The sequence below is a fragment of the Labrus mixtus genome, chromosome 1 (genome assembly GCF_963584025.1).
Source record: "Labrus mixtus chromosome 1, fLabMix1.1, whole genome shotgun sequence".
Lineage (NCBI taxonomy): Eukaryota > Metazoa > Chordata > Actinopteri > Labriformes > Labridae > Labrus > Labrus mixtus.
The window spans coordinates 30,750,761-30,768,072 of NC_083612.1; the positions used below are offsets into that span (position 1 = coordinate 30,750,761).

Sequence of the window (17,312 nt, forward strand, 5' to 3'; positions counted from 1 at the left end):
ATGCTTTTCTTTATCTGGATTATTACCTATCTGGAAGTCTTCATCTTCATAGATCACCTCGGCGTTCTCCACAACAGGGGGAGGAGGGCATTTCTTCAGACGATAGGCTAGAGAGAGGTATAAAAGTGTTAACAAGGCACCTATGAAGCACTGACGTCTGAAGAGTGGAGGGCTTGTTAGAGTCGTATTCTTACAAGGAAAAAGGACAATTTGTACTTCCAGACCTTTTGATAGATAAATAAATGTGCATGAACCAGATAAATAGACACTGGAAGAAATAGATGCTCACTGCTCTTTGTGAAGCTGAAGTGGAGGTAAGAAGAATGAGTGCAGTTCAATCTTTGCACGTATGAATGTGATGGTGTCCACTTTGTTCTTTGCTCATCAGACATGCATGGCCCAGTCTTTGATAATGAAGACACAAAAACTCATACTACAACCATGTTTATTATATTCCACTTCTTCAAACAGATCTCTCTGAATCACAAAGTGGTCCTTCAAAGTCCCAAAAAGAGAAAAAACTACTCACAGACTACTACAATTCTGAATGATTCCTGTGCAGTGAAATTGACTCACTGAAAGAGCATCATAAGGACCTCCTCTTCTAAATGTTCTTTATTCTTTAAAGTTATGAAGAGTAGTCGAGGTCCAGTATTAGAAAAACGAGAGAAGGAAGAGAATAGGCTATGCTCTAGAACTTTTTTTTTGTGGCTTTCCTCTTGCTTTCAAAAAAGTAGATCGTGATAAGAACTACACAGACTCATATTGACTTCATATGAATGCAACAAATAAAGGTGTATAGTTGATTTTAGTTTGATTATAGTTAGCTCTTCTAAGCTGTGGTGCATACTGTAAACAAAGAAAAGTATCTATGCCACAGGTACAGTGTGTGCTCGAGTGTGTATCTGTACCATGGAAGTTAAGGATGAAGAAGCCTCCGGTTGAAAAGTCAGAGTGAAAGCGGATCAGGACCTGGAGGTTCGTGCTGTAGGCCGACTCTAATGCCGTGTTGCCGCTGAAGACTCCCAGCTGAGGACTAGACGTGTCTGGTCCGTCCCTGAAAATGTAGAGAGGGACAACAAAGAAAAATGTTGACGCTTGAAACTAAAAGTGTGATCAGGCTTTACAAGACGTGGAGAGAGTCACACAACAGTTAAAGAGATACAAAACCTGTTTGTCTTTTAATCTACAAATCAGATCCTTTACTTCAGAGAAAAAAGCCCTTCCTAAAAAGACTCTGTTCACTTGTTCTACTGTATAAATTTAAGTAAGTACATGTATTCGATATCATAAATTCAAAGATTTTAACAACTATTTGAAAAAATAGCACCGACTCCAGTATCGTCTTTGATGTTTTATAAGAAAAGACAGCAATGCTAAACTCTATCACCTGTGATGAATAGATTTGTTCCTTTCCTCCTGCACATGAGTTATTTAATTTCTGTCAGGTCCTAAAGACAATTTCAACTGGAGAAAATTCCCAACCCTGCCTTTAAGGTCTCCACGTGTACAACACAAATGAAGTGGGTGTGGTTAACCTCACAAGAGAGAGGTTTAGCTGCCGTGTCTGCTTTTGGGTCTACATTAAACCTGAAGAATAGTGATTTAGATTGTAAGGGAACAAATCCTTCTAATACTATAACTTTATATCAATAAAACATATCTAGTAATATAAATGTTTAAAGATAGCTCATGGGGAATATATGGGGCACGTGTTATGAATATACCCTCTGACTCAGCAATAGGAAACCTGAGAATAATCACATTTAATGAATCTGCATTGTGTCAGCACTGGTGAACATCAATAAGCATATTTCTCGACTCTCTATTCAGAAATAAAAGAAACATTCAATTGATCTACCTGAAAAAATCCATTCTTCCCTCAACTAAACATATTTTATTACAAAACTGAACTGATCCCTAAACTGCCTCTGCAGATGTCTCCGAGTGGAAATCCATGATAGCGATGAAAGTTAAATGCTTCATCCAGGTGTGATTTGATTTTTAGAATCTGACTGAATAAACAAACTGCCGACTGGTGGCAAACATCAACGTTGAGCAGGTACACGTGTTTGCACTTCTCTGAAAGAAGATCAGGGGTTAAAATCAGTTTGGAAGTCTCGTAAACAGGGCCGGCGCGAGGATTTGTTTTCTCCCGGTGCTGAGGGGGAGCTGGACTGATATGTTGGGGTTCTATGAATAGTTGATTTTCATGAATGAAATAGTTACTTTTTAAGTTCTCTTTTTTATACATATATAAAAAAATAGACATCTCTCACGTATGTCTGCTTAACCGGGGTTAGACAGATTTGAAATGGTGCTATAGCGCCCCTCTATCCCCGGTTTAGCACCACACTTGCTTGTAAAATGCTGGTTTGTTTTCACTCAGTGGATGAAATAACAAGGACGAAGAAATAAAACAGGCAGCTTTGGTTAATAAAATAAAAAAACTGTTCTGGTAAATTCCTTTGAAGGCATAGCCATGTTTTTTTTCTTCCATTTCTTCTTTTCTTTTTCTTACCCTCCTCTTTTCAAACAAGTTCATTGAACAAAACCCATGGATTAAAAGATTATCGTGGCTCATTAAATATTGAAAGTTGTTGAAAGGTTACATTTTCTACAGTTCCTAAACGCCCAGTTTTCAGTTTTTAATGAACATGCCACTGGTTTAAACAAGGGTTTTAAAATTTTAATTCATGAAGAGTGCCCAGGATCTCTTGGCTACTCAATAATTCAAAGTCTTCTGAAGGTGTTGGAGCTCATTTGAAGAATGAAAATGTGCCTTTTGGGTCATTTGAATCCAAACTCAGTTAGAATTCGAGGCTCTTATTTTGCTTGGTGAAAAATAAACAAATCCCAAAGCAGTATTTTTCCTCCAAAAAAACATATACAATTTAATTTATTAAAACATGCATTTTAGGGCCTTATTTATAATTTATAGTTATTTCTGTAAAGTGTAGAAATTCTACAACAGCACTTGGAGAAAACTTGGATTCAGCTCACAGTGTTGGTTGGTGACCTTTACCTCGATGAAGTAGGAATGTGCTCCAGTGAAATGAATGCATTACCTCAGAGTCATGAGATGCTAGCTTTTGAAGAAAATAGTTGCTGGTGAGAATTTCAACAGCCGCTGAAACCGCGTGGTCAGGATGAGTGAGTAAGATGTTCTGCCACACATTGTAAGTGAGACTCACCACTGGAGACGAAGATTAAAAATAAGTTTGATGCATTAAGAATTACCACTGCCTGTTTATCTCCTCAGTGAGACAGGTGACAGATGATTGACACAAACACAGTGCGGCTGAGGACAGAGTGGGAATGGGAAAAAAAATATTTGAATAGACATCGACGCTGAAATGATTTACCACTAAATATCTTTTTTCCTAATTAATATAACTATTTTTGTTTCAACCATACCTCCATAGCTGCCATAAACATCAAACAGTCTGGCTGTGAGACCCTCAATTGTGCTCTAACTTCAACTAACTCTATTAAATACCCCAACACATGATGCATTGAACTGTGTTTGGCTCTTGGAGCTGGTGTACATGGACTTCTGCAGTGAAGGGGGTCATTTGCATAACGGGAGGATACTTAGTGGAAAATGCAAACTCAAACTTTGAAGCCTTGTTGTTCTTTACAAACACAATCTGCTTCTTCAGATTTCTTTATGCTGAAGAGAGAGTTGTCACAGAGAGTCAGAAGAGACATATATTGATAAGAGAGTAGGTACTCTGGTACTCTTGGACTTCTTTTACTATATGTGTGAACTGTATTGTATGATCTCTGCATATGCTGAGAGACATCTTTAGAGCTCAGTCAGTGGTTTTATTTTGGGATTCTATGACGATCCAGTACTTCTAACTGCGTGAGATAAACAATAAAATTTCATAATGACTATGTTGCTTAATTGCTAGGATACACAACTTTATAGAAGCAACATATAACAAACGTTTAGAAGACAATGCCATTTATTTTGAGAATGAAGCATCATAATGCGATGATCTGAAGTGAAAGCCTGTTAGAAATGGCAAAGTAACAATGGGCAGTTAGCCAAACACAACTGATGGAAGACCACAGAGACAGTTTGGCATTAGTCCCCAACATCTGGGTGCAGCTGCCGTCACATTAACCCCCTAGAGGCATACGAGGCAGACACAAGCAGGCGCAAATCTCTGGCACATTAAATGTAGAGATTAAGCAATGATTCAGACAAAAACTCCCTTCCTAACTTACTATCAATAAGCAGTAATCAGGAGGTAATGAGGGCAATCTCTTAGTAAATGGCCCATTAGCTATAGACTGTGGTCATGTAGAATAAGATACTAGTAATAAGCGCTTAATAATGACTAATAAGCAGCCAGTATGCTACTAATTGGCATGCTAATAAGTAACTATTTATTGTTAAATATTGTGACCTTAATTCAAAGTGTTACCAAAGAGAGCTGGGTGTAATCAAAGTCGTTACTCTTCAACCAACATGTTTATTAAAAATGAATTGGTTTCTCCACATCCTGAGATCATATCTACAATTCTTTGGTTCTTTTAAATGTGACATTTTGAAATGATGGATTATAATCACATTTATTGTGTTTTTGAAAGATAGTTCTTATTTTTTCATTTCTTCAAACATTATAAATATGGGGTTTTCAGCATTGTTGTAACATAAAAAAAATCTCTTAGATGTGCAATAACAATTTAGAAAAATAAATATTTGCTTGTAGTTTCCTGCAGTAAATTGCATTTTCATTATTATCAATAATAGGCTTGCTTTTGTCCGCTCAGATCCATTATGACACACTTTGGGATCAGACGCTCAAAGATAACCGCTAAAAGACCCATATTTAATTGAAATTATGCTCCCAATCAATTTCTTATTAACCCAGCAGCTCAGACGGGGCGTTTATAAAACATGTCTTTGCCCTCCTTCTGTCCAACTGAATTCAGAAATCCAAATAGTCAAATGCCCAAATCGTGACAAAAGCAGTGGCCCCAATCTACAGCTCTAATGAATACACTGAGATAATGTCAGTTATCTTTTTTTTACATTTTTTTTACAGTCCAGCGCCGATGCACATAATTAAAAGAATTGCAAATAGAAAGTCCATCATTAAAAAAGTTTTAGAAGGCCTCTGTTAGTTATCCAATTAGGATGTGGGTCATTAATTCTCCCTACCTCTATCATGTTCCAGCCTTTCACATGAAAGGCACATTTGATCCTATTTGGGCAAGTCAAGCATCCGACACTCATAAACAAACCTCACAGCACAGAGATATACGATAGAATACAAGATTTGTTGACGCACTCATGAGCAGAGAGAGCATATGTGGCTTCAGTCACTGACGCAACGACCTTTGATCTGGTCCACAACTGAAAGGTAATTTTGGATGCCTCTCCTCTCCTGTGCTAACGTTACTATACAGTACAGCTGTCTGAAGCAAAGCCAAAGAAATACATTCTGTTTTAGAAAGTTTGGCATTTAAAACCAATCAAATCTTTAACATTGAAAGTACTGACTTACATTTATATGTCCTATAAATATGTATATTTATTGCATGAAAGTAATAACTAAATCAAATGCAAAGGCTCTGTATTTCCTTTTTTTTTATTCAGGCCCAGTGTACTGACGTAGGCTTCAGTACTCTTCTATTTACTTGGCTGTAATGCAGTAGCAGTAGACCTTTGAATCACCCACTCTAAATCTGTCGGAGGCCCTGGAAGGTAGATGGAATCCCACTGGGTCTGAGATTCATACTCCTCTCTGCAGCGTGAGCCCCCAGCCACTTTCAAATATATTCCTGTGTGAGATATCTTGAGATTGGGCGCTGCAACAGTCCATCATGTATGCACTAATGTCATATTACAGATGCCTTTTGGTGCTGTACAATCTATGAATCCGATTTTATAATTCTGTTCCACATAAAATGTGCCAAAAAAACACATGAATCACAAAAATCAATTTGCAACTGCAAAATAACTCGATACCGTGACTCTCCGTTGCTATATCCATGGCTCTGGTGGCTGCAGAGATTGAAAGCGAGTAGTCACCGGCTGTGAATGTATTACTTTCCCGCTGCCTGAATTCAACTGCTCACTCCCTGAAGCTTGACTCTTGAGCCTCAAAATAAAAGACTGACCTCAACCAAGCGCCAAAACATGTATTTCCTAAACCAAACAAACCCCAAAAATAAGGGCTCAAATAGTCGATTTTCTTCCACATAAATTCATTGTTCAATAAAGTATTTGACAGCAAACATGATGAAAAATAAAAGTGAGAAAATTCCCTCACACTGACCCGAGATTGTCAGTTACAGACGAGTCCCGTTGGATTTGCGAAACCCCCGGCTCCACAGCTCCTTTCATTACATTTCCCACTCCCCACTGAATCTCATCATTACTGCCAGAGTTCCTGAGCCCTCTCTGGGTCTGCGTTTGGCCATGCTACTGAGTTAGATTGAATTGGTCAGTGGTCCCATTGTAAATGCATTACTCTCACACTCCAGATATTACAATCTTACCTCCACACTGAATCACATTATTACCGCAGGAGAGTCTGTGCATGCATGGCACAGAGTCTGTGGGCATGTATGTATTGGGAGTCCATGGAGCTGTGATCCCTGTGTATTAAACCCAGCTATTCATTTAGCCATATGAGTTGACACATTGAGACATACATTTGAACACCCAACACAGTGTTTGTATAAAGATTTAAAGGATTAACGTGCAACCAACACCAGGGATCATAATACCAATAAAATAAATCAGAAAACGTCTGTGTTGAAGGGACGGAAATAGATTAATAAAAAACAGAAGACAAGATGAAAAAACTTCATCTTGTTTTTTGTGAGAGGAGAGCAGCTTTAAGTACATTCAAACTTACAAGGTAGTGATGCCAGAATGAAAAGCAGAATAGAAAATAAACTTATGCATTTGTGTGTGTATATATGTGTGTGTGTGTGTGTGTGTGTGTGTGTGTGTGTGTGTGTGTGTGTGTGTGTGTGTGTGTGAGAGAGACTATCCACACTTACCAGACAGCGATGTAATCTGTGACAGGCTCTGTCTGCAGTAAGGTAAAATTAATATAAACTCCATGTCCGTGGGGAACAGTGATGAGCCAGCCACAGTCCTGGGAGTTTGGGTATTCATTTGGGTACTGAGGTGAATAGATGGTCCCATTTTCAGCTGTGACATTGTAGCCGCAAGGAGCTGTAAAAAGCAAAGTTATATGATGATCTATTTGCAAATCTGTCACTTTATTCTAATGTCCTAGACCTGCGAGGTTCAGGAGACAAGAATAGATGTTGAACTGTAGACAGTGAGGAACACAGTTATCATCATAATTTGCCATAGCACAAGTAGAATCAGAGGTAGCAGTAAAAGTGTTATGAATAAGAGCAATGGTTGTGCTATTGATGTATGAAGTAAATGATCCGAGGGACGTATCATTTTTTTCTTTCTACTTAGCAGCTTACGCTGCTGGCTTGTGAAACAACTTAGATTAAATTTACTGAAATTCAATTAGGATAAACAATATTTGTAAATGTACAGGTAATAAATTACACTTAGTAGGTAAAGGATGTGGATGTTCAGGGGTAGGAATTATGACACAACAACAAATCACACACTGTCTAAGGTGAACATCAATTAAAAGAAATGAATATCAGAGTTATCGCTTGTGTTTACCTTCACAGCGTGGAAATGGGTGGTTCCACTTTCTGTTGGTCCCATGCAGGCACGTCAACACTGTGTGTCCGATCAGAACGTAACCAGGGTAGCACTGGAAAGTGATCGATTGGCCAGCGCTGTAGTCGTTGTTGATGATGTCACCGTTGGGGAAGGGAGCAGGGTCCTGGCAGTTTTGAAGTTGAAAGGCTGAAGAAAAAGAGATGAAGCAAAATAAGTGACATTTTTTGTATATGCACATGAAGTTAGTTTCGGGTTTTCTAGAATAAAATGAGTTATAGTCAGATAGTTAAATAAAGTGTACTTTATATGTGTCCCTCTGTGTTGTGTGTTCTTATATAGAAAGCCTTTCATGCCTGCCCAAAGTCCCAAAATGCAACTCTACACTGACAGGCGTGATGCATTGTATTTCAGCCACTTTTTCAGTCTGCAGCTAATGGACTTGAAGGGGCATTAAAAATCTATAACCCACAGAGGCTACCAATTGTAAGTGCAGCAACATCAATAGTTCTAATCGCCTCCTACACACTTGTCTGGCACATGTTTGCATGGCGAGTCCGCTCTTGCTGCAGGAAATGGAAGTTTCACAGGGTCTATTTAGGTCACATCTCACTCTTGTGTGAGTCTGATGGAAAGTCGAGTACTTCCATTAGACATGTCACTGACAAAGAGCGGAGGTGACAGACTGCAAGAAAAGACGAGACAGAAGGACAGCACCTCAGAGCACAAGAACAAGCACTCACTACTAGGTCAATACAGGGAAGGGAGTTCTGCAGCTCTAGACAGCGCTTGATGGCTGATTGTGCAAAGAAGTCCCGGTGACAATTTCTTCTGGTAGTGGCACAATCTAAAGGTTTGGGACAGAACTTCATGGGTAACAATCACAGAGCAGGATGTGTACTGGAACACCTGTGTTTCTGCCAGTAGTGGTTAGTCTGTCCCGTACCCAGATGGGAGATGCCACAAAGGATTCTTAAGAACGTCAGAATTAAGATCCTGTGGGGCTCTTCAGATCCTGGCAGGTAAACAAATATTGACAAACTAAACTGGACGTTGTGGACATGAAGGAGGTAAATAAAAGCAAGCGATGACAGATGTCGAGGTCCCATGTGGGAGCAGCATCAATGGGAAGGAAAATGAGAGGATGAAGAGATACAAAGAAACTGAAAGAGGAATGAGGGAGAGTGTGGGCCAAAAGTGGAGGTGGGAGTTCTTCCTGCTTTGAAACTACAACCAACCCAACAGAGGACAGCATGATGAGCCTCTGTATGGATTACAGTGCACTCCTGATCTTTGCTGTCAGTAAAATAAAAAAAAGCCTTCTTTTCAGGTACATAGAGTGAAAATGCCCACAGCATCCCTATACCAATGAATTAGCAGTGACATAGACTGCAGTGTTAGGGGATATTGCTATTGAAAATGGAGGAGATTCTGATTAAGTGCATGTGAATCTGGGTCAGTTTATATGTAAGTTTGTAAGCTCTGTTCTAGTTTTGTTTGCTTCTTGGCCCACAGTGCATCTCCTGTGTCTTTGAAGTGTAGCACTTGGGGCTACAAGTAAATCCTGCTGGACAAGATGCCAGTCTCTCACAGGGGCTTACTAACAATCCATCTCGTCTAACGATGAGAAGAGTGCCATAAAGTTTTTAAGTCTTTAGCATGACTCATCTGCGGATCAAAGCTCAAAACCTTAGAGCAATTCATTTTCTCATCCTAGCTGTTATTTATTGGAATTTGAAGGCCTTGTAATTCAGCAACTTACAAGTTTTATTCATTTACAACTATTCAGACGTTTTATTTTTCACTAACTAATTCAAACAACCATTTTTCTCCAATCCAATATGGAGAGAATTAACAGTTAGGCTCAAGATGAACACTTGAACTTTTTTTTTTTATTTATTTGATCTTAACTCACCCTGATAGGTGAGCTTGAAACCAGGCCTGTTCTCCGAGTGGTCGCTGTAGAAGTGGATGATCGTCAGGTGTGTGGTGCTTAGCAGAGGGGGCGGGATCAGTGAGCCAGTAAACTGTCCAATCAGAGCAGAGCTGTGCTGAGGTCCAGCACGGACCTCTAGGAAGTCATGGTTGTCTTCAGAGGAGAAGTTTTGGAACTGAATATGGGCTCCTGGAAAACAAAAAAGTAACAATGTCAGTAAATGCAACCATACTCTGGTCGAATGGCGCGCGGAGGGGGGGGGGGGGGTAATTGAATTGTTGATTATTTTATGATTATTATGAAGTTATTTGTAGGAGTTGATTATTTTCATGTCTTTAACTTTAACCAGTTGTTCATGGCCAGAATGCATGAACTGTCTTTTTTGTAACCTGTAACTGCAAGACGAAAGCTTTTCTCTGGAGCTGAAACAGTGATCTGGTGTATCATGTGTTCCGATTGGTTGTAAAGGCTGTTGCTTGTTTTGTGGAGCGTACAAACACAGCTCATTATGTTCATTTAAATTAACATGCATAAGAAACAGCATCAAACCGTTTCATGTGAATTCCCTGATACAAACATCAGCTAAATGTTTTAAATCTGAAACGTCTGAAATGTCTGACGGTCGTTCCCTCTTGACTTTTACTCCTCGAACAGCTGCACCTGCATTCCCCCCAATTTCCACCCCTGGCCATCAGACACAGTATATACCAATATATTTATATATATATATATATATAGATATATATATATATGTATATATATATATATATATTCATATTTTTGTATGTTTATTTTATATTGTGACTCTACCAAAGATTTTACTGCAGTGTCTCAGACAATGTCAATAAAGCCGTTTCAAGTCTGTAGAGTAATCATTAGTGTAGTTTTATCAGTTTCTTGAAATAGAAAATTATATTGTATCAACAAAAATTAGCCATTATTATACACACACACACACACACACACACACACACACACACACACACACACACACACACACAAACACACACTAAAATGTAATGTGTTAAATAACGTGTAAATAACTTCACTCTTATCATTGAGCGTCTACGATTGTTTGAACAAGGTCACACAGCGGTGACGGTGAAGGTGCAGTCATAGAAATCCACAAAAAGAAAACAATAAAAATATATTATTAGAAAATGTTCCAATCACGTACACTGACCAATGGACCAATCACAGTACACTAACCTATGGACCAATCGCCGTACACTAACCTATGGACCAATCACCGTACACTAACCTATGGACCAATCACAGTACACTGTCCCTATGGAACAATCACTGTACACTAACCTATGGATCAATCACAGTACACTGACCTATGGACATATCACTGTACACTAACCTATGGACCAATCACAGTACACTAACCTATGGACCAATCACAGTACACTAACCTAAGGACCAATCACCATACACTAACCTATGGACATATCACTGTACACTAACCTATGGACCAATCACAGTACACTAACCTATGGACCAATCACAGTACACTAACCTAAGGACCAATCACTATACACTAACCTATGGACCAATCACAGTACACTAACCTATAGACCAATCACAGTACACTAACATATGGACCAATCACAGTACACTAACCTAAGGACCAATCACAGGACAGTATCCTATGGACCAATCAGAGTACACTATCCTATGGACCAATCAGAGTACACTATCCTATGGACCAATCACAGGACAGTATCCTATGGACCAATCAGAGTACACTATCCTATGGACCAATCAGAGTACACTATCCTATGGACCAATCAGAGTACAGTATCCTATGGACCAATCAGAGTACAGTATCCGATGGACCAATCAGAGTACACGAACATATGGACCAATCACAGTACACTATCCTATGGACCAATCAGAGTACACTATCCTATGGACCAATCAGAGTACACTATCCTATGGACCAATCAGAGTACAGTATCCTATGGACCAATCAGAGGACACGAACCTATGGACCAATCACAGTACAGTATCCTATGGACCAATCACAGGACAGTATCCTATGGACCAATCAGAGTACAGTATCCTATGGACCAATCAGAGGACACGAACCTATGGACCAATCACAGTACAGTATCCTATGGACCAATCACAGGACAGTATCCTATGGACCAATCAGAGTACACTATCCTATGGACCAATCAGAGTACAGTATCCTATGGACCAATCAGAGTACACTATCCTATGGACCAATCACAGGACAGTATCCTATGGACCAATCACAGGACACGAACCTATGGACCAATCACAGGACAGTATCCTATGGACCAATCAGAGTACACGAACCTATGGACCAATCACAGGACAGTATCCTATGGACCAATCAGAGTACAGTATCCTATGGACCAATCAGAGTACAGTATCCTATGGACCAATCAGAGGACACGAACCTATGGACCAATCACAGGACAGTACACTATGGACCAATCAGAGTACACTATCCTATGGACCAATCAAAGGACACGAACCTATGGACCAATCACAGGACAGTATCCTTTGGACCAATCAGAGGACACGAACCTATGGACCAATCACAGGACAGTACACTATGGACCAATCAGAGTACACTATCCTATGGACCAATCAGAGGACACGAACCTATGGACCAATCAGAGTACAGTATCCTATGGACCAATCAGAGTACACTATCCTATGGACCAATCAGAGGACACGAACCTATGGACCAATCAGAGTACAGTATCCTATGGACCAATCAGAGTACACTATCCTATGGACCAATCACAGGACAGTACACTATGGACCAATCACAGGACAGTACACTATGGACCAATCAGAGTACAGTATCCTATGGACCAATCAGAGTACACGAACCTATGGACCAATCACAGGACAGTATCCTATGGACCAATCACAGGACAGTACACTATGGACCAATCAGAGTACAGTATCCTATGGACCAATCAGAGTACACGAACCTATGGACCAATTAGAGTACACTATCCTATGGACCAATCAGAGTACACTATCCTATGGACCAATCAGAGTACACTATCCTATGGACCAATCACAGGACAGTACACTATGGACCAATCACAGGACAGTACACTATGGACCAATCAGAGTACACTATCCTATGGACCAATTAGAGTACACTATCCTATGGACCAATCAGAGTACACTATCCTATGGACCAATCAGAGTACAGTATCCTATGGACCAATCAGAGTACACGAACCTATGGACCAATCACAGGACACGAACCTATGGACCAATCAGAGTACACTATCCTATGGACCAATCACAGTACACGAAGCTATGGACCAATCACAGGACAGTACACTATGGACCAATCAGAGTACACTATCCTATGGACCAATCAGAGTACACTATCCTATGGACCAATCAGAGTACACTATCCTATGGACCAATCACAGGACACGAACCTATGGATCAATCAGAGTACACTATCCTATGGACCAATCAGAGGACACTATCCTATGGACCAATCACAGTACACGAACCTATGGACCAATCACAGGACAGTATCCTATGGACCAATCAGAGTACACTATCCTATGGACCAATCAGAGTACACTATCCTATGGACCAATCAGAGTACAGTATCCTATGGACCAATCAGAGTACACGAACCTATGGACCAATCACAGGACAGTATCCTATGGACCAATCAGAGTACACTATCCTATGGACCAATTAGAGTACACTATCCTATGGACCAATCAGAGTACACGAACCTATGGACCAATCAGAGTACAGTATCCTATGGACCAATCAGAGTACACGAACCTATGGACCAATCACAGGACACGAACCTATGGACCAATCAGAGTACACTATCCTATGGACCAATCACAGTACACGAAGCTATGGACCAATCACAGGACAGTATCCTATGGACCAATCACAGGACAGTACACTATGGACCAATCAGAGTACACTATCCTATGGACCAATCAGAGTACACTATCCTATGGACCAATCAGAGTACACTATCCTATGGACCAATCACAGGACACGAATCTATGGACCAATCAGAGTACACTATCCTATGGACCAATCAGAGTACACTATCCTATGGACCAATCACAGTACACGAACCTATGGACCAATCACAGGACAGTATCCTATGGACCAATCACAGGACAGTACACTATGGACCAATCAGAGTACACTATCCTATGGACCAATCAGAGTACACTATCCTATGGACCAATCACAGGACACGAATCTATGGACCAATCAGAGTACACTATCCTATGGACCAATCAGAGTACACTATCCTATGGACCAATCACAGTACACGAACCTATGGACCAATCACAGGACAGTATCCTATGGACCAATCAGAGTACACTATCCTATGGACCAATCAGAGTACACTATCCTATGGACCAATCAGAGTACAGTATCCTATGGACCAATCAGAGTACACGAACCTATGGACCAATCACAGGACAGTATCCTATGGACCAATCAGAGTACACTATCCTATGGACCAATCACAGGACAGTATCCTATGGACCAATCAGAGTGCACGAACCTATGGACCAATCACAGGACAGTATCCTATGGACCAATCAGAGTACACTATCCTATGGACCAATCACAGGACAGTATCCTATGAACCAATCAGAGTGCACGAACCTATGGACCAATCACAGTACAGTATCCTATGGACCAATCACAGTACACCAACCTATGGACCAATCAGAGTACAGTATCCTATGGAAAAATCACAGTACACTGCTGCGCCCGATGGAGTCTGGATCAGTTTCAGACTCTTAATGTGAAGGACAGTGCGTGCTGATGTGTCATTTCTCTCTTTGTTATATTTTAGATATAGATATAGATATTATAGATATATAGATATTCCTGAAGACTTTCTGTTACAGTGAAATCTAATGACTGCAGACTTTAGAAAACCTCCTCCAGTACCAACCTCTTTCATGATCCAACTCCTCTAAAACCTCAGATCTGTATCACACACACACACACACACACACACACACACACACACACACACACACACACACACACACACACACACACACACACACACAGACACACACCATGCCCACAAAGGGTTAAGAATGCGTGCAATTCCAACCATCAGTTACTGTGGTCATTAAACCACACACACCATGTGTCAGCCTCTAATTAAACATGTGGTGAAGCATTCAATAAACCATGTGTTGCTGCTGCTGATTCCGTGCTAAAAAAAGGAGCTCTGCGTTTTCAAACTATATCAACAGATGTACCGAAAGTGACACAGTCTTTTTAGGAATGCTCTTCCGTCCCACAACACTTACCATATCCAGTTGGCAGGTTGATTTGCCAGGTGCAGTCCAGGTTGCCAGGGTAGTTGCCAGGGAAACCTGGACTAAGGATGACACTACTCATCTCAGACAACACCCCGCCGCAACGAGCTGACAACACAGGCAGAGCAAACACATTGTTAAAATAGACAACAGCGTACTGAAGGATCATCACTTTATCCTCTGTGCTGCAGCAGGAAGAAGGTTAGGCTGCAGCGAAGAGCCCAAAGTGTTCAAAATGACAGAAACAAACAGCAACCAAAGGGGTTAGAAGAACCTTTACAGGGATAGTAGCAGTATAAATATTCACACTCAAGAGGCACCCGTTACTCTTAACTTTTACCTAGAGCAATGTTTTAAAATGTAATGCAATAGCTTGGCTATAAAATATATGTAATTGGTTGAAAATACTTTTTTATGGACACTCCTTTAAGTTTTGAAATGTTTATCCTTCAAAAATGTTGTCTAGTAGATTATGGATTAATTGTTTACTGGTCTGGGTGCAGCATTTCATCAATTCAGAAGGTGAATATAATTTTATTGAATGACCTCTCTATAGACAAACATGTAATGCACCTTAAAACTTAAACACCTTTGACAGTCTAGAAAAAAGTGAAAAGAACTTTACATCCATATAAAGATGTATATCGTGGTAGGACAGCTGTGTTAGAATAAGATGGATGGAACTTTTTTAGGTGGCCACTTAGTTATATACATACTGTATATGCTTTTTTAAACAATATTGGACAAATCAGTACTCGATTCTCCCTTTAATTAACAGATTTGGACATGAATGTGTGATCACCTTGTATCTGGCTGAGAGAGAATAATAAGACTGACTCACACTGCAGAGTGTTGGGCAGGGCTGGGTTTAGTATACCCGACATTTCAAGGTTGAGTTTAACTGGAATGGGCTCCCCAGACTCGCTACAAGTTTCCCTGAGGACTGAATTATTCAGGCCTAAACCTGAACACTAATGTAATCAAAAACACTGTTGCAGAAGTAAGGACGTTTGGCTCTCAGCACATGAAAAAAAAAAAAAAATCTGTTTGTGTGCTGTTCTGTTCCTGGAGGTTTATTGATCTGAAAGATCGCTGACCTCCTGTCAGTCGAGAAGTTGCTTACTTTGACAAATCTGACTTTCAGGTGACATTATTAAATATTCCCACCACTCGTCCTCATTCAGCCATACTTCTGATTCATTTGATGAAAAAGTCATATTCCTGTTGCATGCTACTGTGATGTACTTCATTTGGCAGAGGAGTAAGATGTTCAATGATCTTCTGGTTCTGTTTCAGTGAATGGCAAAGCCAGAGTCCTTCACTATTGGTAACTCTTAGGTTTGAATTAAAAAATACCTTTTTTACCTATTTTTCCTCATGAGAAAAGAGCTGCCTTTATACATGTTCTAAAATGTGTTATTGTAGAATTCCACACATTATGTAAACAGTGAGTTAAAACACTTTTTGATATATATCACCCTTAAAATTAAATGTGTAAAAATTCCTCAAAAGGAGCTTTCCGATGACCTCTGAACAAAACTTGACTATAAACCTGTCACAGTGTCGACTTTCGACAGAGATGAGCTCACATCTTTTCTACTTGAATGCTTCTTCACCGGCCTTTTTACTTAAATGTGAGCCTCACATTTGAGAGACATATTTCTTTTCCCATATCTTATGAATGGATCAATCATTCATTTGTGCGTGTTTGTATGTGTGTATGGTATGTGTGTGTGTTACCTATACAAAGAGGAGGTGGGTAGTTCCATCGACGCACTGTCCCGGGCATGCAGGAAATGTGTGAGTGGCCCTGAAAAAGAAAATATAAGAGAGCTTAGGTTTTAGACACAGATTTTCATCCACAGAGTAGTTCATTTTCTATTAAAATTTCAATAGTGAAGAAAAAAATAGGACAAAATGTACATTCTCAGCGTATTTTTTTTGCGATTGGAAATTGAACTGTTGACGATTTTAGACCAATAGACCAATATGTATGTTTGTACAAAAGTTATGCGTCATAATATGTACAGTTCTTCTAATAAACAACGTTTAAAAAAATCAAACTTTAAGTGAAATAATACCTGCCTTTAACCATGCGCAGCTAGAAACTTAAAAATGTATGCGTGTATAATACAACTGTATATTGGTGAGTCTGTGTGTCTGTGACCGTTACCTGTAATGTGTATCCAGGTTCACAGGTGAAGGCTACCACCTCATTGACCATATATCTGTCTCCTGCTTTAATGCCGTTGGCTGGAATCATTGGCTCTGGACAGGTGGTGAGACCAACAGCTAAAGTTCAATAAGAGAGGGGAAAAAACGTAAGCACGGTAAACTGTCTTCAATATAA

The 17,312-nt window shown here is 39.9% G+C and overlaps 1 protein-coding gene across 1 annotated transcript in view; it reads right to left on the reverse strand.

Moving 5' to 3' along the window:
• LOC132977394 (CUB and sushi domain-containing protein 1-like) overlaps positions 1-17,312 on the reverse strand; it is a 455,723-nt gene that overhangs the window by 59,084 nt on the left and 379,327 nt on the right. The window contains exons 40-47 of the mRNA XM_061041929.1: positions 17,136-17,254; positions 16,703-16,772; positions 14,954-15,070; positions 9,600-9,809; positions 7,685-7,873; positions 7,030-7,207; positions 912-1,057; positions 27-107 (exon numbers count right to left, since the gene is read on the reverse strand). Coding sequence (XP_060897912.1) covers positions 27-107; positions 912-1,057; positions 7,030-7,207; positions 7,685-7,873; positions 9,600-9,809; positions 14,954-15,070; positions 16,703-16,772; positions 17,136-17,254 — 1,110 coding nt within the window. The remainder of the gene's footprint in view (positions 1-26; positions 108-911; positions 1,058-7,029; positions 7,208-7,684; positions 7,874-9,599; positions 9,810-14,953; positions 15,071-16,702; positions 16,773-17,135; positions 17,255-17,312) is intronic.